The 24,739-nt window shown below is 34.2% G+C and overlaps 1 protein-coding gene across 3 annotated transcripts in view; it reads left to right on the forward strand.

Annotated features, from left to right (window-relative positions):
* KCNH7 (potassium voltage-gated channel subfamily H member 7) overlaps nt 1–24,739 on the forward strand; it is a 605,555-nt gene that overhangs the window by 565,485 nt on the left and 15,331 nt on the right. For all 3 annotated transcript variants that reach the window (XM_031960570.1, XM_031960571.1, XM_031960572.1), the window contains one exon: nt 17,901–18,167. In XM_031960570.1, the coding sequence (XP_031816430.1) occupies nt 17,901–18,167 (267 nt within the window). The remainder of the gene's footprint in view (nt 1–17,900; nt 18,168–24,739) is intronic.

Consider the following 24,739-nt stretch of genomic DNA (forward strand, 5'->3'; position numbering starts at 1 on the left):
TTGGGGAAAAAAAGTGACTTTTTTAAAGCTCCATCATCTTCTTCTAAATGTGAATCCAAATCTTCTCTTTGCCCAAAGCAATTGTGATTGGGTTTTTTCTCCTTTGCCTGCACATTTTTATGTATTTATTTTTTATTTCATTTCATTTTTAGCAGCTATTAGTGTAATCAAGTTATAGTTCTGAGGTATGGGGAATGATGCCTCAAGCCTCAGACCTTATTACTGTTATTTTCTAAGGTTTGTCTCACAGCCCAACTTTTTTTGGCTCTCCTCTCCACTTCTAAATTATGGCTAGGATCCCAACTTCACTGTCCTATAAATGATTTTGCTTGTTGTGCTTCCTCTAGAGATTTCAAACTACAGCTATCTTCTCTGCCCTGGAATTGAAACCAGGGACTCTGATCTCCTACAAATGCTCATAGCCAAGAAGGAGCTGCTCCTTGCTACTGTACTTACAAATATATGTGCTGGCTCCTGCTCATAGTCATAGTCCAGAATGTGTCGGGTCAGCACAGCTATGTTTGGTGTCCTTCAACAGTGGAAGGTCCTCCAATCTTTTCCTACTCAGCTGTTGAACCCTCACACTATCTTCAAAATGAAAGTTTTTAAAGTTGAGGCTACTTCTCAACCCATCCCCCTAGAAGCTTGTTTGTTGTTTCTGCAGAGTTAACCTATAAAAATGTTTACACTTCACTCAGACTGAATCTCTACCCCTGGAGATCAGATTTTTCCTGGGGTTTTCTCAAATTGTCTTAAAAGGTCAACTGCTTTATTCTGTATTCATTTTTGCTGCTCTGAGGTGATGTTCAGTCCTCTTCTATGAAGGAAATTTGGAGAGTCAAAAGTTCTCTGACCTACTCTCCATCTTCCCAGAATCCTCTTCCTTGGCCCTATTTTTTTTTTTTTTAGCAGATAATGAAATACCTATTGGCACAAAGGTGATAGGTTATAAATGTAGAATGAGGCATACATTAACAGAATGTCTAATTGTTTTTAATTGCTTAATTATATATTCCTTTGTAAAGGAAGGATTTATAGGAAAAGGGCATGTGTCACTAAAAAGTGACAGTGATTTTTTTCCCCCAGGGGCATCAATAAAATACACATAAAAAAATCCATTGTGGAATTTGAGAACTCAGAGAGATTAAATCACCTGCTTATAGTCACAAAGTTCATATACAGAGTGGTTCTGATCTTATATGTCTCCTGGCTCTAAGTGCATTACTCTTTCTACTATATCACCCTAATTCTCAATCACTTAATGTTTCTAAATATTATTAATGTTAAAGATACTTGTCACAATAGGCAGAGTTAATTATTTGTTTGGATCATCAAATTCTTAGAAATTTGATATTAATCATAAATCTTTTCCTCCCATGTCTATTTAATCCACTATAGAGGCACAAAATCTAACTATTGAGCAGACTGCTTCACAAGCCTTTTTAAGATTCTCTGATTTTTCGGAGGTTTAAGATGGCTCATTTGAGAGTCAATTAATACCAGCTCTTTAGATATCTAGGCACTAATTGATTTCAGAATTTTATAGAAGTTGCCATGACAGGGATCTCTACAATAGAAAACTCCACGTGGCTCCCAAGCACAATTAAGAAAGAATTCTAACAACATTGCCCTCTAACTAATGCTCCATATGTGGGTTGTGAGTCTTGTGACACTCAATTCATGATGCTGTTTTTGACTTTCAAATGCTACTTCTTGCTGGAAGCATCAGTATCCAATATCAGCATTCACAGATAGTGTGAAAGAGGGAAAGAGAACACATTTTTTTATTAAAGCTTTTTATTTTCAAAACATATGCATGGATAATTTTTCAACATTAACCCTTGCAAAACCTAGTGTTCCAATTTCTTCCCTTCCCCCACCTCCTCCCCTAGATGGCAAAGAATTCAATATATTTTAAACATGGTAGAAATATATGTTAAATCCAATATATGCATACATATTTATATAATTATCTTGCTGCACAAGAAAAATCAAATCAAACAGGAAAAATGAGAAAGAAAATAAAAAGCAAGTAAACAACAACAAAAAGAGTGAAAATGTTATATTGTGAACCTTATTCAGTTCCCACAGTACTCTCTCTGAGTGTAGATGGCTGTCTTCATCACAAGATCATTAAAACTGGTCTGAAAAAAAGAGAACACATTAAAGGATTAATTAATGTCAATTGATATAATATACCTAAATAGAGGGAAAGGAAGATTCCTATAAAATGTATTGATTATGTAAGAATCATTTTACTGATGCACCAAAGCTACTTTTTGAAGGGAATATTTCAGTAGCAACTACAATCTGCCAAGGCATGCCTTGTGAAAAATTCAGTCTCTGAGTTCAAAATTAATCTCTTCTCAAAAGTAGATTGCCTACATAACCCTTCCCATAATAAAATACATCTAACTTCATAAGATCTAATTTCTTTAGCATGCAGAATTTTAAAATATATCTTTTTATTGATATATTTTGGTTTTGTATTGAATAAACATATATAAAGTTCCTACTATATACATATATGCCAGGCAGCAGGGATATAAAGAAAAAAAAGACATAGCCTGTCTTCATAGAGTTTATATTCTATCAGAAGAAACAGTATGTGTGTGTATACATACATACATACATACACACACACACACACATATGAGAATTTGCAAAATATATGCAAAGTAAATATATAAAAGATGGAGTAGCAAAGTTTAGGGGAAAAGGCATTAGCAGTTAAAGGATAAACTCCATTTCCAAATATATACTTTCCCCTCTTTAACCCAGAATGCTATTCCTATAACAAAAATAAAAATAAAGCTAAAAAACAGTTCAGCAAAACCAAAATATTAACCACATCTGACAATATATGCACTATTCCATAGCAATTGTCTACTTCCTTTTCAAAAGGAGGGATATATATTTTCTCAACTCTTTTCTGGGGCCTATCTTATTTATTATAATTATATGACACTGAATTTAGCAGGGTTTGGTTTTGCTCTTTTCATTTATATTTTCATAGCCAATGTGTATATTATTTTTTTGGCTTTACTCACTCACCCCTGCAGCAGGTCATAGAATTCTTCCCATGCACCTTTGCATTAATTGTTTCTTGTGGTACAATGTTATTCCATTGCATTCATGTATCACAATTTGTTTAGCCATTCTCCCCAGATATTGCATGCAGAATTTCAAGTAACCATTTCCATTATAAATTGAGAGATGCCTAAATATAGCTCAAAAGTGATTTCATGAAGTCTACCTTCCTTTTCATTCCCTCTTTGATTAGAACTCTACCCAGAGAAATGTCACTCTCCCTATGGTGGAAACCAAACTCTAACATTTAGCAGATTAAAGATAGAAATTAGATCAAAATATCTTGTAAATAGCTTGCCAAAGGGTCATAGGTAATATTCAGATGTCTGGGCTGCAATTAAAATACATGAAAGATCATTATCTCGAAGATGGTGATAAATTGTTCCTTATCTTCACTGACACAGTATAAGACATAATATTTACTGACTACACATATGATAATGAATGAGCATTGTGACAGACATATAATCTGACATGAGCAGCTGTCAAAGTCCACTTTATTTTCTACTTTGTAATTAGGTTTCTGAAAATTTATCATGGTCATCTAAATGAGAATTTTTCAAACAAAAGCCTACTTTTTTCTTCTTCTTTTTAAAAATTTATTTATTTTTGGCTATAAAAATACCTTTTAATATATTTCCTTATGAATCGTTGTTGGGAGAGAAAAATAAAAACAAAAGGAAAAAACAAAGAAAAAAGTGAACAAAGCATGTGTTGATTTACATTCAGTCTCCATAGTTCTCTGGATACAGATAGCATTTTCTATCCAAAGTTGATTGAGATTGCCTTGGATCACTAAACCATTCAGAAAAATCAAGTCTGTCATAGTTGGTCATCCCACAATCTTGCTATTACAGCATACAATGTATTCTTGGTTCTGCTTATTTCTTTCAGCATTAGTTTGTGTAAATCTTTCCAGGTTTTTCTAAAATCAGCTTGTTCATCATTTTCTATAGAATAATAATATTCCATTAGTTTCATAAATAATTTACTCAGCCATTCCTGAACTGATGTACATTTATCTTCTTATTTTCCAATTTTTTGCCACCACAAAAAGAGCTACTACAAATATTTCTGTATATATTGGTCTTTTTCCCTCTTTTCATATAACTATAGATGGTCATCTGAAAATTATCTGTTCATATTCTTTGACCATTTATTATTTGGGGAATGAGTTGTATTCTTATAAATTTGACAGCATTGTTTATATATTGTAGAAATGAGGTTTTTATCAGAAACACAGGGTGTAAAAAAATTTTCCCAGCTTTGTGCTTCCCTTCTAATCTGGTCTATGTTGGTTTTGTTTGTGCAAACCTTTTTAATTTAATTCTAGGTGGCTCAGTGAATAGAGCATTGGCCTGGAGTCATAAAGACTTAATTTGCTTATAGTGTCACCCTTTATGCCTATTGCCAAAGTATGGGGTGTAGAGTGTAGGTCTATGTTAAGTTTCTGACATTATTTTCCAGTTTTCCCAGCAATTTTTATGAAATAGTGAGTTCTTATTCCAGAAACTGGAATTTGGGGATATATCATATAATCAGTGATAAGTGTGTCAAATGTATCTAACCTATTCCATTGATCTACTATTTATTAGCCATTACCATGTGGTTTTGATGACTGCTGCTTCATAATAGAGTTTAGGTCTGGTGCTGCTAGGCCATCATCCTTTGTATTTTTCAAACAAAAGCTTAGTTAATAGATAGCAATGCATGAAAGAAAAAAAAAACTGCTTGACATATGGACAAGTAAATGTCCATCAATGTATCTTCTTGCACCTTTTCCATAAAAAAGACAAAGTGAAACAATATTTTGGTTTCATAGATTTGTTTGCCCTTTTATTGCTTAGGAATAGTGAAATCCTGAAACATATACAGGTAAACAAGGCTGACTATAGCAAGAAAAGTCAAATTGACACCATATTTTCTTCCTAAACCCATTTAGGGCTCTTATATTTTTCATTGTTGATATACACCTCCCCAGCTCATCATCCTACCTACATTTTATTTTCTGGATATTTTTAGAACTCCTTTCCAAATCAAAACTTACTAATTCTGTTGACTTGGACCCCTACTCTTTGAAAAAAGACTTAATAAACTTGAGAAACAAAAAAAGTTTAATAATGAATGATTAATATCATTATATTGATGTCTGAATCCAAAAATGGGAACCAGTGGTACAATGGGTGAAAATGCTAGATTTGAAGTCAAAAGATCCTAATCCTAATCTTTCATGACCTTGATAAAGTCTTTTTACTTGTCTGGGACTTATTTTTCTCATCTATAAAATGAAAGAGTCAAACTAGGTAATATGTACTGACCTTCCTGACTTGAAATCTATGACATAAATTTCAATCATTATCACGATCTGATAAGTGGGCATATATATAGGATCCAATGGATCCTCTCTGCCTCCTCTCCCCCATTGTTTCTGTTGTTGTTTTTCAGTCATGTCCAACTCTTCAAGACCCCAGATAGTGTTTTCTTGAAGAAGATACTGAAGTGGTTTACCATTTTCCTCTCTAGTAGATTAAGCAGTAATTAAGTCACTTGCCCAGGTTCACATAACTAGTGAGTACATAACCTATATCTAGCTCAAATCTTCATGACTCTAGGCCCAGTGCTCTATTCACTGAACCACTTAGCTGACTTCCTTGTTAACCTATAGATACTTGATTTATGAGTCAATTCCTACTACAATCAAATCTGTGTTTAAGGAAAAAAAATTCTAAGCATCCTTTTTGGGTTCAGTTTCAAGTCTTTTTTTTTTTTTTAATTAGTCTCTAGATAAAATCTGTCACTGTAGATAATACTACTTGGAGTCAGGGAAACTGAATTTAAAATTACCTGCTGGCAACATTTTACCAAGCATAAAATAGTCACTAAATCTCTCTAAGACTTAGTTTTCTCACTTGTAAAATGGGATCTACAGAGATTGAATAACAGAAAGGGTAATGGAGTTTGGAAGATCTGACTTCATATCTGACTGTAGATATTTACTAATTACCTAACCCTGGGAAAATCACTTAACTTTAATTTACCTGCTTTCTTAACTGTTAAATGGGGGTAATAGTAGCATTTATCTTGTTTTGAGAATCAAATGAAATAATAATTATAAAGCCCTTAGTGCCTGGAATACAGTAAATACAATATAAATAACAGCTATTTATATGTAGAAAATATTTGCATGTTGTCAAGTTGTCTATAAGCCTGAAGAGAGTTTTGTATTTTTTTTGGCTTTATTGAGACTATTTGTTTTAAGAACTTCTCTTTAAAAAATAGTTAAAAGTGAATTTGGTCTTTCAAGTGTTTGAAATATTAAGATGCATTTTGCTTCTGGAAAATTAAGAGATTAACTATGATGCAAAAGCTATTTAATTAATCAATAGGTCTACTCTAAGAAGGGAAGGAGAATATGTACAAATAATTCATAATAATAACATGAAACTACTTCAGAGATCTTATTCTGGTTCTATTCATTTTATTTTGTATCCATTCATATAAGTTTTTGAAGTTCTTTATGTTTTTTTTTCTACTTTGTCATCCTCAACAATGGATAATACTGCATAAGATGCAGTTTTTTACCATGGTGGGTTGTTGTTATTTTGCTTATGCAACAGTTTCTTGAGGCAAGATAATCTATGAAATTATATTTCTTCTTGCCTTTATGAACACAATGAAGCCAGTCCTGGAAACAACTGTATTTTTCTACCAACAAGCATTTATGAAGCACTCACTATGTTGACATACTAGGAGTAAAGACTACAAATATAAACAAAACAATTGCTATTTTTGGTTGCCTTTTAGTGAGGTAGTTTTGTGCTTTAATTAAAAGAGGGAAATTTAATGTGGATATGGTTCAGTACCTCCTGTAACATGTCAACTTGTTGGCTTTCCTCTTTTCAGTTTCATTTATAGGGATGATGGATTAATCTGGTTTGGCTGGATCCTGAATTAAACCATATTCTCAGTAGCCTTTCATTGCTTTGTATCATCCTTGATCTCTGAACAAATTTTGTCCTTGGCTGTAATGAATAAACACTGGCAGCTAGGTAGCACAGTGGATAGTGCTGAGCCTGGAATTAGAAAATTCAAATTTATCCCCAGATATTTACTAGTTGAATGACCCTGGGCAAGTCACTTAACTCTGCCTTAGTTTTCTCATCTATAAAATGAGCTGAAGAAGGAAATGGCAAGCATTCCTACATCTTTGCTGAGAAAACCCAAAATGAGGTCACAAAAAATCATTAAAGAAAGAAAAAACTACTGAACCACAAAGCAATGGTCTTGGTTTGTCAAGCAATAAAATTCTGCCAATTTAAGTAGTTTCTGGCCTCCTCCAGGTTCCTTATTGTGCCAACTATTTTGTATCAGTTAGTCTTCTCTAAGAAATGGTTAGAGAATCAAAGGCTTGATTCTTATCTATTTTCTACTTACAGGAATCTAGAGCTTATTTAAGCAGATCAGATTGAAGTTGTGATTAAATGCAATGTTTTCTCTTTATTTTTATAGTTCAGTATTTACTTTCATTGGTTACAATTAGCTAATGATCTGCCTACATACATATAGACAGTTCAATCTAAAATAACTATGAATTCTATAACTGATCATTTATTATTATGGTACTGATTGTCAATTTGTTTAGTCTCATTTAGTACTAGATATAATACTAGACATAGTAAGTATGTGTCAGAAACAAGACTTAAGCCTATATTTTCCTGATTTAGAGATTGATAATTTATATTTAAATATATGTGTATATCTAAACCCATATCCACATGTATGTAGAGACATGTGTATGTATGTATATATATACATATATACACACACACATATATAATATGTAAGATTATGATCTCTTTGGGTGACATACAAAAATATTTTATATGATTGTACATATATACACGTATATGTGCATGTGTGTATTTGTGTAATATCCCTGTGCAAGTCAGTCTCTCCATCTTCCAAGGCAATATTTCAAGGCTATGAAGAACAGGTACTAATATGCATTGATATAGGAAGGTTCTTCATAAGGAGTTCTTCATGCCAATGAAGTCATAAGTCTATTCCAAAAAATAAAAATTAGAAAAACATACAATATATAAGATTTTGAAATTCTGAAAGAATAAAAAATTGCTATTTATTTATTTGTTCTAATTAATTTTCTAAGTCACCCTGATGAGGTAAAGATTTTCTTATTGGGATTGTGGTTCCCTACTTCTTGCTTTAGTATATAACATTTTTAAAGAGGACACCACATTCTCCTTGTTTTCTTACCTGTATAACCACTTTAAATCTCCCTTACTTATTCACCATACCACAGCCTATAACTATGGTAATGCAACAAAACTTTGATTTAGATGCTCTTGTATTCTCTTCATAGTCTTCACATGGTGATGTCTTCCTTTCCAATGAAGCCTTGTTATCAATTAGATACACATGATTTCTAAATCTTTCAAAAAGGCTGCATGGAACAGTAGAAAAAGCAACACCTTTGAAGTCATAATCCCTGGGTTCAAATGTCACCTTTGTCATTTGTCATCATGTGACTTTGGCAGGTCCTTGGAAGTTATTTACTTCAATCCCCTCACTTTAATGATTAGAAAACAAGGAGACTGAAGTAAATAACTTCCAAGGCTCTTTCAGTGATAGATGGATGGATGGATGGATAGATAGATAGATAGATAGACAGACAAGACACATATATACATATATATGTATATATCATCTGATCTGGTACATGAAACTTCAGTAAATCTACTAAACTGCAGACCCACATAATAATTGCTTATTAGTCATTTCAACTTGGACATTTGATTGGCATCTTACATCTCAAACTCATCATTTACAAAACAGATTTTATCTTTCTTCTAAAAGTCTCCTCTCTTCTGAACTTCTATATGTCTATCAATGAAACCACAGTCCTCTCAATCTTCCAGGTTTACAACTCCAGTGTTATCTTTATCTTCTCATACTTCCCTAAATTTATATATCCTATGATTTGTCAAATCTTGTCTTTTTGATCTCCACAACTTCTCTCAAATCTACCCCTCTCACTACTCATACAGTCATTTCCATATACTACCTCTGCCACAATCACTCATAAACTTCTCCTGAGATTCATTCAATGTGAAGTTTTTCTGGAGGCAGCCTTAGTCTCAGTTGAAATAAATAATTACTCCAAAATGGCAGCCAGCTGGTAAAAATGCAAACGTTTATTTCTCCTTCCAAATTAGCCCGGTTAGTTCAGAGACCCATCTCTCTGCTTGAGCTCTTGCAGCTTTGTCCTTGGCTTCTGCCTCTGCTTTCTTCAGCCTCCTCCAGCCAGCACCAAGGTAGAAGATATGATGAATCTCTCTTGTCTCGAAGATAGGACTTATAGGCTTTCTTCCAGAGTGTCCTGTCTCCGACCCCTGTCAATGTTCCGGAGAAATTTCTCTCTAGCCCTAAGAGCTTCCTCCATATATATCATCTCCCAAAGGTTAACTCCTTCTTCTCGAGGCAGGGATTATGGGTTATCTCCCAAAGTGCTCTCTGGTCCTAAGAACTTCAAGGGAGGTGTGAATTCAGACTAAGGCATCCCTGAATTCTCCCAAACGTGTGAACTCCATTGAGTACTTAGATACTTATGAGCTCTGTAAAGGTATGAACACAAGCATTGTTTCCATCAGTTGTACTTAGTACTTTGTTTCAAGTTCTGGCCCAAAATATCTCTTTCTAAGATCAAATCAACTTCAATGGCTTAACACTTTGTAAAGATTCCAACAATTTAATCCAAATTTATCACTCAATTACAGAATTTTTAGGCTAATATCTACAAATCTGAGGGACATTGTACCTCCTTTCTCAATGAGGTAAGTGCCTGGCTCACAGTCTTCCTTTTCATGAGAATTCCTCCTCTTATTTTAGTGGATTTCAAAATATATGTTCTTATTCCTTAAAAAACTATAACCATTCCTCCAAGCACTCCATTTCCCTTGACTTACTCCTTCAGTCTGTTTCAGCTACACAAGGTCATATTCTTGACACTATTGACATCCACATGTTCAAGAACTCTAAATTATCTTACAAAATCTTTTAACTTTCCTTCTCTCCCCATGCTTCATTCTTCCATAATATGCTCTCCCTCTTTATCTCATCCCTCTACTCTTCAATAATATCCCAAGTCACCATCCATACTCCCTATCTGCACTCTCCTCCAACCTCAATTTTTACCTCTTGGTGCTGCAGTTTAACTCCACACCATCATCTCTCTACCCTTAAATTCCTTGTCTGTTGACAGGGCTATTTGCCTTCTTCATCCCTACTCAATATACTGCTGAATGGAACTGGAAGAAATCACCAAACCATGCTAATTAAGTATGAGTATTACCTAAGACTCTATCCCTTGCCTTCTCCTTTCTTAGGTCTTATGTCTCCATACTGGGGGGTTTTAACCTAGAGTCCATAAACTTTCTGAAAATATATTTTAATAACTATTTCAATATTAGTTTCTTTTGCAATCAATCATATGTCTCTTATTTTATGCATTTAAAAACATCAATCTGAGAAGAGATTCATAAACTTCACCAGATTATAAAAGGGGCCCATGTCACAAAAAGGCTTAAGAATCGCTATTATCTACTCTCTGGCTTGGTGATTTCATGAGCACTAATATTCAACTATAATCTTGATATAAATGATTCCAAGATATAATTCTAGTCTCTATTCTGAGCTTCAGTCCTGTACCACAAACATCTCAAACTAAATATGTCCAAGGTAGATCTGATGATCATTCCTCTGAAACCTCCCCTTCCTTAGAAGTTTAATATTATTGAAAGACTACCACTTTTTACAATCAACCAAGATCTTAGTGTCATCATCAAGATCCTGTCTCTTGAGCTCCACTGATCACTCTTGATTACCATTATGTAAATATTAATCTACATAATGAATCTGTTGTCAAACCTTAGGATTCCCCTCTAGATTTCCCATATAAGGCCCTTTCTCTCCACTCCTGGTAACGTCCTCATTGTTCTGACACCAGAACAACTTTTTTCCCTTACTATATTTGATCGAATAAAGCACCATTAGAAGTAAAGTTGAAATGATCATTCATTTGTGAATTTAAAAAGATGAAGATTTCTATGTGGATAATACTTCTCACCAATAGAATTTCAATAGCCTTCTAACTGGTTTGCATGTTTTTAGTCTCTTTCCACTCCAATTTGTCTTCCACATAGCTACTCAAATGATATCTCTAAATTATTTTGACCATGTAATACCCACATACCCAATAAATTTTAGTGGCTCACTAACACTTAAATATATAGACCGTTTTGTAGCAGTTAATACTCCTCACAACCTAATCCTTTCCTCCTTTCCAATCTTCTTACACTCTTTTCCTTTTTGAACATTCTACAATTCAGCCACACACAGGGATAGTAAGTAGGCTAAATACTCATCTACTTTGCTTTGTGTTAACAATTTCTCATGCCTAAAATGATCTTCCTTCAAACTTCTGACTTAGAATCTTGGATTTATTGAAGATTCAGTTAAAGCTCCATCTTTTTTTATTAAAGATTTTTATTTTCAAAACATATGCATAATTTTCAACACCCTTGCAAAACCTTGTGTTCCAATTTTTTTCCCTCTTTTTCCCCATCCCCTCCCCTAGACAGCAAGTAATCCAATATGTTAAACATGTGTAATTCTTCTATACATATTTCAATAATTATTATGCTATACAAGAAAAATCAGATCAAAAAGGAAAAAAATGAGAAAAAACAGGATGTAAACAAACAACAACAACAAAAATAAAAATACTATGTGTTGATCCATACTCAGTCCCCACAGTCCTTTCTGGCTCTCTTCCTCACAAGACCATCATTGGAACAGGCCTGAATCACTTCGCTATTGAAAAGAGCCATGTCGGTCAAAATTGATCATCATATAATCTTGCTGTTACTGTATACAATGTTCTTCTGGTTCTGTTCATTTCCATTTAGCATCAGTTTGTGTAAGTCTCTCCAGGATTCTCTGAAATCATCTTGCTGATTATTTCTTACAGAACAATAATATTCCATAATATTCATATACCATAACTTATTCAAGTTGATAGCAATGGGCATCTACTCAGTTTCCAGTTTTTTGCCCTACAAAAAGGGCTATTACATTTTTGCACATGTGAGTCCTTTTGATCTCTTTGGGATAAAGGCTCAGTAGAGCCACTGCTGGATCAAAGAGTATGCACAGTTTGATAGCCCTTTGGGCATAGTTCCAAATAGCTCTCCAGAATGGCTTAATAAGTTATCGACACCAACAATGTATTAGTATCCTAGTTTTCTCACATGCCCTCCAACATTCATCATTATCTTTTCCTGTCATTTTAGCCAGAGAGATGTGTAATGGTACCTCAGTCAAGCTCCATCTTCTACAATAGTTCTTTAGCTGCTAATGCTTCTCTGTCTCCACCTCCTTTATTTATTTATATATATATATATTATATATTTTAGTTCTAGTTATTTACTTCTTTGTTCTTGATGCCACCTTATTCCTTCTAATCTTGAAAATAGGCATTAGCCACAACATATTAATCCTTGAGTGAGCATTTCGATTTTAAACGTAATTTTTGAAGCTACTTAACTTAGATGATGACATCTCTAATGTGGCAACTGGAAAGATATGTATTAGAGGAATACCCAATCACAGTATTTGAATAACTGACCTATTCCACCTACCAATAAAGTCAGCTTTACCATTATTTAATTACTTCAAAGTACCAGGCACAAGGAAAGCAAGACACACTGAAGCCACAGGTGCTGAATCTTCACAATGTATCTCTTAGGTTACATAGAGTAATAACTAAAACTGAATGGGACTAAGGAAACATGTGATAAAACTTTTTATTATAATTTTTTCATGAAATCATTTTATTTTAAATTATTCCTGCCTAGAAAATATTCTCAAAATTGTTATCAAAATAAAATGTAAAAGTAAAATACTCAAATAACAGAAAATTCATCAACCAAACATTATGACTATCTACTGGAGTTACTAAATATAAATGACACTTGGTTCCTGACAATTACTCTGTGAAAACTTAAAGAAAATTTGAATAAGCAGTCAGCACGAAAGCATTTGCCCCAGTTGCTTGAGGTGGAGGGGTTTTTATTTTATTGTTTTTAGTACTGAAGGATCAAATGCAGTTGGAAGTTAAATCAGGTCATGTGTGTGCTCTTTTATTCATTTGGATGCTAAGCAAGCAGCTGGTAAACAAATCATAAATGCTTTTAAATTGGGTCTTTGAGAAAACAGGAGGTGATCAAATAATCAACTTACCAAGACAGAGTCAGAGTGAGGAAGTAGGAAGGGAGAGGGAAAGGAAGAGGGGGAGAGGGAGAGGAAGGGAAGGAGAAGGAGAGCTAGAAAGGAAGAGACGGAGAGGGAAGAGGAGGGAGGGAGCAAGGGAGAATTTTCAGTTATCTGAATTCCAAAGTGATTCCTATATCAGTATAACAAGGATAAAAAGATATCTTGTAGGAGTGTTGCCATCTGAAGTTATTATTCAAATTCAATTCCAAACAAAAGGAAAGAAGAAGAATAGAATGTAGGGACACAAAGCAACTTCATAGCTTCACAGTCAGAGAATTCACAGTACCATTTTCACTTAGAAGGCAGTGAGACAAAGAAGGGGAAAGAAGTAGCTTCTCACCTGAAACAATTTCATTTTGATTCAGTCACAGAGTTTAATTAGAAAAGGGTAGAAGGTGGTGTATCCTGACTGAGGAGTTATCTAAAAGCTCAATTCCATATCTTTTAGTAGTGCTACAGTAAGAATCAAATAGAAATCTTTATCTTTCTAAATTCTTAAATGGATTATTTTAATTTTCTTTTTTAAAGTAGAAGAACCTTCAAATGATGCTTTCTTTTATCAAGGCTTAAATATATATTCTCAGTCAGATTATATATCTGGCTGTATTTGACTGAAGGGCGGCATGATGCTGTGGTGAGAAATCTGGCCTCAGAGTCAGTAAGACTTGAATTCTAGTCCTGCTCCTGCCCAATAGTGTAATCCTGGGCAACTCACCACTCAAAGCTTTAGGCAACTCTTTATAAGTAGCAAACAAAGTGACAATGTACATTGATAAAGAGAATTTCCTCTTCTAGGAGTTCTCTGTCACAAAGAAATCACAGATCTAGTAGCAATCCTATTTGACTATTGGGTTAAGTGATGGGAATAACTCTTGTAATATATTTGGTTGATACTTTGCTTAAATCAATTAACACTGGAAACATTCTTGTAAATAATGTTTTGAAAGTGTAATTCCTCCCAGCCTCTTTATTTAATAATCATTGAATATTATGCAGCACTCTCTTACATGCTGCAAGTTAAAATTAGATGAAAAAGCTTTGATTGGTTTCATTTCCCTAAGAATAATTAAGATTACAACCTACCTATATTTTCTCATGCTGTATACTTCTTGCCCTGTTCACATAAATATTCCATACAGAAGCTGTAGGCCTTTCTGCAGGTCTTTAACAATCTATGGGTACCCATGCATCACTCGAGAATGCCCATCTGTTATCTTTTGCTCTAGCAACTCTCTATGCAAAGATTTAAAACTCTAAATAGATGAGATGGTATAACATCTTGCAAATTAAAACACATGCAGCTATTAAGCATGTGTCCACACTGATTGGGACTGATGGTATGCTCAGAACAGTTTCTACTTTTTTTGGAAAAAAAGCTTCATGAAAGTGTTTAAGGGGTATTCAAATATACTTAGTAGATGGGAAGAAAGGGGTTGCTCTAATTATATGGTCCTCAAGGTTAGAAGTAGAAAATATGAAGGTTCATCCCATCCTGTTTGGCAAGGGAATTATGTGACCCACATAGAGTCTAATCAGGTTCTAGGAATGTTTCACTTAACCCATAGACCATCTTTCCACCTGCCACCTTATCACTGAATGCATACCTTATATGTTTCCTGTTGTGATATGGGAACCACCTGCCAGCAGCTGCTGGAGATCTGACTCAGACCTGTAGGATCTCTTCATGTGAGAGGATGATGATAATAATACAAGGAGACTCAGAGGTAGTTGCTGTTCTCTGACCTTCCTACTGAGAGGCAGTTGTGTTGTCTGACTTCTCTCCTCTTCCCTCTGCCTCCAATTTATTTCATTTCCAATCCACAAGCAACACCTATGTTAGTAAAGGCTGCTTTGCAACTCCTTCAAGTTTTGTGATCCACAGCTGTGGAGGCTTTCAGAGAACTGAGGTGCCCCTTCACTTAGGTATGGTCCTTAACACTCTCCCATGTATTTCCCTTTCCAATTATGGAACTATAATCAAATTAATAGTGCCATGGGAAGTGGAAGAAGTGTGTCGATCTATTCCCCTGAGTATCCCCTCATGATTCCTGTAATATTCAAAATAAAAATTTCCCTTCTTGGCCATTATTTCTGTATATGTTTTGTTTACATTCTTAAATGTCTTGATAGCAAAGACTCTTTGCTTTTATGTTTTTATCTTCAAAATTTAGCATAGTTCTTGGCATATAATAAGTGCTAAATAAATACATTTTCATTCATTCACTTAGAGCAGAGAATTCAAGAGTCAAAATCAATCAGTCAATAAGCATTTATTATAGTGCCTGGTACTGTAACCAGGGGTGAGGAAAATAAGAAGTTAAAACAAATCAGGAAGTTGCAATAAAGCACATGATGGGAAATGTTCAACTCTGGAAAAAAAAATGGGAGCCATTGTAAGGCTTTGAGGCAGGAAATGGTGAGGGCAAAGTAAATACTCATTAAGGCAAACTCATTGGTGATACATGGATAGGTTAAACCGCAAGGTAAGCAAACTTTTGAAAAGATAAGAGATGGAAGGTGTAGGTTAGACCTGGAAAATAAGGGATAGAACTAAAAAAAGATAACCTGAAGAAAAGGTAGCCATAGAATAGTAATTAACTAGACTAGTGGTAAGTAAATATTTGTGAGCAGAAAGACTTTGAAAGCTTCACTGAAGAAAATATCTGGGGTTTAACAATAAAATAGGTAGGCAAGTAGAAGGCCCTAAGTAGGGGAATAAGATCAGTTTTCATCATGTTTAACTTGGGTGGCACAACATGAACTAACTCCTTAATAACAGTAATTTACTCATGTAGAGAATTTTAACTCAAATCCATTTTTGCTCTGGGCTGTTTTCTTGGTGAAATTATGATATTTAAAATAACAGAGAAAAATAGCTCTGTTAACAGTTTCTTTTGCCATATGGGAACTAAAGATTCTGTTGACAGTTTTTGTGGTATGGTCCTAAATCAATTAGTTTGGTCTTCTATGAATAAGCAATTAAGCATAATGTTAGGGAACAACAAGGCATAGAGTATATGGGGACACTTTTAACCATTTCTGTAGAAAATGCTATGCATTCTGGAATTATGTTGATTAGTAATTAGCAGAAACCAGATGGGAAATCATGCTGTCTCCCCAGGACACTAATGGAAACAAGTCACAGAATTTGTCTCTTGGAGCTTTTCCCGCTAAAATATGTTTTAACTCAACCTTCAGGGTTGGTATCATCTTGACATTTCATTTTAAAACTGGCAATATGCACTAGTGGCTTTAATGTAATTAGGTTTTTTAAAAGTACCTTAATTACTGTATTTAAGCTTTATAATCTTCACATCATGAAACACAAACTGTCCACCAGACCAGGACTTCAAGGAGCATGTAATTGAAGTTGAAATCCAACCTGCCTGCACTTCAGAGAGACTCACAATAGTGGCTTTTTATAAGGGTGACTTCCCACAAGTGCTAGACCACAGGCATAAAGAAAGCTTATGCAATTAAGATTCTGAGAATGGGTGCAATTTTTCCTCCTCTTTTTTTCTGAAACAATTAGTTCCCACAACCAGATTTTTTGATCTTAAACATTTTTTGAATTAGATTAACAGATTTTTAAGTTTCCTATAATTTTGCTATCAAAAATAAAGGTATCTCAAGAATGTCTAGCAAAGATACATTTTGATTTTGAAATGAATAATATTGTTGATCCAAGATCTAACAGTCTTTGAAGTTTTTATTTTTTGAAAAGAACATAGAAATGTTCCTAGAACATGAATAATAGAATCTCCATTTTTTTAATAGAAAACTGTAGAGGACTGCAGATAGTAGGGGAACTCTGGGTAAGGTATAAGATCCTTCAGCCCAGAGGGAAACTGCTGACAATGTCTGATTCGGCTCTCCACCTCCCTTTGGTGTTCTCACCCTTCCTGAGAAGTCAGGGAAGGCATGACCACCTGTGTTCTGCTTAAAGCAAGGGATACTTACAGTAAGAGGAATTTACATTTCAATAGGAGGGTGCTTATAGATAACACATGCTCAGTGTGCTGTGGTGGTGTGGTGATGTAATGGTTCTACAATTGGAACATGCTCAGTGGGCTGGTCCCAAGGTCCTCCAGAGAGCTAGTCCAGATGGTATGTTTTGGCAGCCCAGCATGGGGGCTCTAGAAATCAACAGAGTACGTTTTGTCACCCCAATTTGGGGGCTTTAGAAAGAAAGATATTTTAATCACCCTGATGTGGGGGCTCTAGAAAGCAATGGTATGTTTTGTCATCCCAACTTGGGGGCTCTAGAAAGCACACTACAGAAAACTAAAAGAAAGATAGCTTATAGTGATGATTTCTTTTAAAAATTATTGCTAAAGTTCTTTAAAGAAAATGCATAGAAGGATTTAGCCAAGGAATACACAGTACATGGTAGAAGCAAAAACTGCTAACAAAACTGTACCCATTTGATTATCTTGCATAAAATGATTTCTTGTTGATAGATTATCACAAAGGAAGTAGTACACATGATCCTGGAGACTCCATAGATACCACAAGACGTTATCAGTGTTCCAAGAAACATTTTGAAGAGAAGAAAAGTGGATCATCATCATTTATCTCATCCATTGATGATGAACAAAAACCTCTCTTCTCCAGAATAATGGATTATGCTCCAGGAACAGAGAAAAGAACTAGTTTGAATTTTGAAGAACAAATGATGACTACTTCAGAAAGATTCCATCTTGACAAAAGAAGTCATTTTTACAAAGGTAACTTACTTTCTCACCACCTGTCTTTCTTCTATACTGGTTATTAGGGTAGGGAGCAGGATGTTTTTGTCAATTAGCATAATCAAACATGTTACTTAAATTTTTTGAGGATTTCAGTACTTTGGTATTGACTTACAAATACATATATAATTATGTCATATTGAAGGAAGGAGAAAAGTGTTTATATAGTACTTACTATGTGCCAGGCACTGTACAAGGCATTTTATTTGGTCTTCACAATAATCGTGCAATATTGGTGCTTCCATTATTCCTATTTTACTGTTGAGGAAGGGGAAGCAAATAGAAATTAAATGATTAAATGATTAGCCCAGTCACAGGACTAGTAATAAGTGTCTAAAGTTACATTTCAACTTGGGTCTTGTCTTCCTCACTCCAGGTCTAGCGTACCATCTAGCTACCTCTATATTGACACAATGACTAACAATCATTTCCAGATAGTGTATAGAGTGTTGACGTAGAATAGATAAGAACTAAGTTAAAATTAAGCTTCAGACATTTACTAACTATGTGACTCTAGGAAAATAACTTAGATCTCTGTTTCAGTTTCATTATCTGTAAAATGAAGATAATGATAGCACCTATCTCTCAGGGTTGCTGTGATGATCAAATAATGTAATAATTGTAAAGTGCTTAGCACAGTGCCTGGAATGAAGTAAAAGCTAATAAATGTTAGCTACCATTATTATTATGCTGTATGACACCTTGAAGCCTGTGAAGATACTTTATTCATTCTGTGCTGTCATTCAACAAACAATAAATATCTCCTATAATAAGTTCAAGACAGTATGGTGGAATGATAGTATTTAGAACTGCAATTCTAGATAAAAAAAATAGCATTTATGCCTAATCACAAAGATCACAGTTAAGGACAGTAATACCCAAAAAACATCAAAAACACTTATTTAGGGGTTATTATGAGGAAAAGAGAAAGAGGATAAAAATGATAATAGCAAGACAAATAATTTGAAATTAATGTGCTGCTATGCCTAATAGAGTAACCAGGGAGAAAAATAGAGATATATAGATATATAAAGTATCTGTGAAAGAAGCTGTTATATGAATTGAAACTAAGAAACATGTGAACTTAAGTGATCAAAACCTGAATAGATGAGGAATGCATTGGTGTATTATGAACTCTATCCCCACCATTTCCCTGATATTGGTCTGCTAGAAAACCACACATCCTTCAAACTCCCATCTCCAATGAATAAATGAAGGAAAAAAAAAACACTTGTTAAGCAATTTCTATATTCTAATCACTATGCTAAGCTCTAGGGACACACATACACACACACACACACACACACACACACACACACACAATGAGACAGTTCCTACCCTCACAAAGCAGACATTCTAATGGAAAATTCAGGCAATTAACTAGTCAACTAGTATTTATTAAGTGCCTATATTATGCCAGGCACTGTGCATACAACATATATAAGGAATTATAAGGGCAATTAGATGGCACTGTGGATAGAGAACTTGAAATCAGGATGATTCACCTTCATGAGTTCATGAATTCAAATATGGCCTCAAATACTAACTAAAGGTATGAGAAGAGGCCAGCAGTAAAATGGATTGGAGAAGGAAATGGCAAGCCATTTCTTTGCCAAGAAAATCCCTAATGGGATCAGGGAGACTCAATATGAAAGAAAACAAAACACCCACAACATAAGGAAGTGTTGGCCAGTGAAAGGTATGTTGATTTAGAAAGTCATAGAGGATTTGATTGTCATGCCCTTTCCAGAAAGAATGGAAGTTTTTATTTCATTGTGGTTCCAAAACTAGAAAGCAGGGTGGAAGGAGAAGGCTTGCACTAGATGGCAAAAACTAGAATAGGATGTGGAAAATTTGTAGGACTGGTCAAGGCAGAGGGCAATGTGACAGTAATCAAATCAGTCAGTAAGTCAATAAACATTTATTAAGCATCTACAATATACTAGACAGTGTAGAGGGGATACAAAGAAGGATAAAACTCCCTCAAGAAGATCATAACCTAATAGGAGAAAACAATACATAAAAACAAAAGGAGAGATTGGAAGTATAATGAAATCAGAAGTGAAATTGGAAGAAAATTATAAAAGAACAACCCTGGATGTCCCCCTTAAATGAAAGACCTGGGAGACCCCAGCTCTCCAATGACCACCTTTTGGTTTTTGTTGCATTGACATTTTCAGTCATACTCTTTGTGATCCCCACTTTGGGATTTTCTTGGAAAAAATAGTTGAGAGGTTTGCCATTTCCTTTTCCAGTTTGTTTCACAGAGGAGGAAACTGAAGCAGAGTTAAGTGGCTTGCCTTGGGTCATATAGCTAGTAAGGCTCTGAGACTGGATTTGAACTCATGAAGAGTCTTTTCCATGTCCAGTGCTCTATCCACTCGCTACCTAACCAACAAATGTCCATCCTACACGCTCTCAAATCAGAGGGAGAAAAGGGCCTAAGGGACAGGCAATACTAAAAAAGGTGAGTTTAAGGGTTGATGTGATTTTTAGGATGATGGATTCAAATGAAGTCTGAGAGTACATCTATTTGGGAAAATTCAGGTCCAAGGGAAGGAGTCCTATAACTAAAAGAGTTAATCCTATAGAATATGATCTAGTCCAGAAAGTTCTACAGTAGGATAGATGGATACCTAGAAAGTATAGTGCAAGAAAAAAATGGCAAGGAAATACTTCATGAATGAAACTCTCCAAACAAGACATCTTGACTCCCTTTCTACTTCCATAGCACTTTGCTTTTATTTCTTTTATGGACAGAGTCCTGATCATATTGCACCTTGAACTATATTTTTGTACATAGTTTATTCCTCTCCACACACATTCATATGTAGTACTAGACTGTGAGCTGTTTAAGAGAAGAGATGATAGCTTCATCTTTATATCATCCCCAGTATCTTGCACATAATGGGCTGCAGATTTTGAACTGCAAGTTATCTTTAAGTCCAAGTATTCCCATGGAAACTAAGCAGTAGCATAAAAGATTTGCCTGAGTTCATGCAGAGAGTTGGTAGCAGTCTCAGTGACTCTGCTGAATGGCAAAGAAACTAGCTTTTGCCCTGATACCTCTTTTGAAATGTGCTAAGAATGTAGCAAAAGTTCTTCAGTCAATCTAAAATCTTGAGGAAATGAATGAAATATTTCCTCATTTGTCACAATGGAAACATGGGATATTAGCTATGGCTACTAAATGTTTCATTTCAGTTATTCATGAAAAGTGGATATTTTGGGAACTCCAAGAATAGAAATAGAAGCAGGTTGTATAACGTAAATCAGCAATTCTGCAAACCTCTCCATCACCTCTGCCTTTTTATAAAGGTTAGTTCAACTTCATTCTAATAGAATATGTTCCAGGGCTTTTTTCTTCTTCAATTTTCAATGTCTTGAGTATGAAACTTCTTTAGGAAGCAATTTTAATATCTAAGAGCGTTCACCAATGAAGAACATTTTCTTGTCCTTCAGTTCAGATTTTCTCTTGTCCTTTTCTTCTAATTATTGTATTAGCTTTCCCATCCCACCCACATAGTTCTAAATGATTATTCTACAAACAAATTTAACATCCACAATTTTTTTCTTTTCAAATATTACATAAATCAATCACTGTTCAAAAAATAATTACCTTAAGAGATGCATATCAAAATATATGTTATACCAATTGGCTAAAATAAGTGATGCCACATAGCATCAATCAGAATAAATAAGTTAAGGAGCAATTATTAACTAAATGTAGAGCAACAAACCTCAATTTCCTAGTAATTTTTAAAGAGGAAATATAATGGAATGCCCAAGAAATTGAATATCATGAAAGTCTTAGTTTTAAAATTCACTTAAAGCAATTGCAGTTAGAACTGTTCATAGGGTGGTTAGTTATTGTTCCATTTCTCACATAATGCTGTTTCACCAACAATAAAGCACTTCATCCAATCACATCTCTGACATTAGCTCAAAGGTTTTCCATGCCAAATATAGCAGAATAGCAACTTTAATCCCCTTCTCCCTCACAAAAGAAAAGTTAAATACAATTGGCTTCTCTTTAAAGGAAAGTCAAAAGTTAAGTCTATCAAAATTGTGTTCCCATAGCCATTTGAAAGTTTACTTTCTGTTCACTCATTTCCAGAAATGTGTCCTTGCAACTATAGCAACATTTTCCAAGGCAACCAAGTTCTGATTCTATTTTGAGCTATATTTAAAAAGTATCTCTACAAACGTTCATTTTGGTTAAGACCACAAACCATCATTTCCCCTTTGAACTTTTGGGGTTTTTATTGCAATTATTGAAAATCAATTTTCTTTCTTCATGTTTTAATAAAATTATAAAGTTAAATCTAGATAACTTCCTCAGAAATATCTTGTTTTTCTAATATCATTTGGTGATGAAAATTTTCTCTTGAGGTACTGAAAAATGTAATCACCCATAATTTATTGTTCTGTAATTCAAATTAAAAAAATAATGGATTACATGCAAATGCAGGAAATAATAGCACCAAGAGCAGTTTAAATACAGGTAGATATTATGCATTCTATCTTGGTTCAATATTCTCTGGTACAATCTCTAATCACCATTCTGGTATTTTTATCATTCTGGTATTTTTTTCAAAAAAAACCCAATCCAATCCAACAAGCACTTATTAAATAGTGTCTGCCCTCAAAGTACTTATATTCTACTGTGGGATATGAGCAAATATGTGCTGATAATGTTTAAGAACAAGCCCTCAGAAATGCAGAACATACTTTTGAGCTCAATTCATATTATTAACATTTTCTCCATTACTTTTTTAAGCCTAGACAATCAATGAAATAATAAATCAGATTCTAATTTGTATGTACCCATCTATTGGTAAATGGTTAATTCCTGAGGTGTACAATGCTCACACTAACAACTTAGCAATGAGCTCAAGCTGGTAAGATCTGGCTCTAATACACTCTTGAATATAGTAAAATTCAAAAATTAAACACATTATATGCAATTCTTATACAATAAATAATTTATGATAATTTGAGGAAGTCATATCTCCATTAATAAGAAATATCCTATGGCACATGAGCTGAGCTTAGAAGGAAGCTGGGAATTCTAAGGTGGCAGAAGTGATAAGAGAATGTATTCCAGGTATGAGATATAGCCAGAACAAAGATATGGGGAAAGAAAATAAAATGTCAAATTCAGGGAATGACAAGAAGACTAAATTGTCTGAAATATAGTGTGTAAAGGGGAGTAATAAGAAATAATCCTGGAATGATCAGTTGGAGCCCAATTATACAGATCTTTAAATACCACCCATCACAACCATAAGGCCTGCTAAAATAAGGGTAATTACTTATATGGTTCACATAGCTATATAACCCAAATAATTTCTGTGTTCTGAATTTGACTTCTCCAGGAAGCTGAAAAGCTAGTTGACAAACTCAGTAAAAAGTTGTCTTAAATTTTAAATAGGTTCATTTAAAGAGGACATGTGAATAAAAAAGTATCATTCCTAGTAGAAATCTGTTACTAAATTACTTAATACTCAAATACAAACCATTTTCTTATTTTCATTTTCATTTTGTTTCCTCTGGAAATATATTCTCTTAAAAATATTAGTGTACCTTTAGAAGAAATGTCAGTTTCAATTCATAAAATAAAGAAGATTGAACTAAAGAAATTAACACCTATTTGAAATCTAGGAATCTTTATACTGGGGGTCTTCTAACATTCATAGCACAAAGCTTTCTTTTTCTCTAGATCTTTTTTTTTAGACTGACTATGAATATGCTCATTATTTCATAGAGGCAATGTCAAAATTGCAGTTCCCTCGTTAAAGAAATTTGCATAAATTCAATGATAAAAGGACAACGAGGAAAAGTGCCCCCCAAAAGGTTATAAAATTTTAATATGGCACTGGAAAAAAAATAGAAACTTTTTAGTTGGTTGCCGGATATTTTTGCAGAAACAAGAATTCACAGAATTTCAGAGGTGGAAATAGGCAGATAAATCAGCCTCTTGTCTCAAGCATTATTTGGTAGGCAGCATAAACAACCTAATGGAGATAGTGTTGGTACTGTGATCATGAACAACTTGTTTAACATTTCAGAGCCCATTTCATTAGTTATAAAATGGGGGTAATAATATTTACACTATTTATCTTGCATGAGTGTTATAAGTAAAAAGCCCTTCTATATCCTCATTTGATCTCTCCCTCGTCCTCACTGTTTTGCTAATAGTACAAAAGTCTTAGGAATAGATCAAACATTCTTGATCACTTTATGATATAGGTTTTCTCTCAGTATTCTAGGTAAAATCATTTGTAGTAGACATAGAATTTATATTATGGGAATAGGAATAGAAAAGAACACAGAAATTATTTTTTCAACTCTTGTCTAATAATATCTAACATCTCTCTTCTGTCCTGGGAAAATATAAAGCGTGTCCTATCAATTCTATGATCTAAGATAATTGAAGCATGAGTCTACTATGACTGCTGAACCATAGCAACATATCTAATATTATACTTTAAAATACCAAGTGTCCCAAAAAATCCAAGAACTGTACTATTTTGCCATAAAATTAAGAA

This window comes from Sarcophilus harrisii, chromosome 3 (assembly GCF_902635505.1).
Source record: "Sarcophilus harrisii chromosome 3, mSarHar1.11, whole genome shotgun sequence".
NCBI classification, from domain to species: Eukaryota; Metazoa; Chordata; class Mammalia; order Dasyuromorphia; family Dasyuridae; genus Sarcophilus; species Sarcophilus harrisii.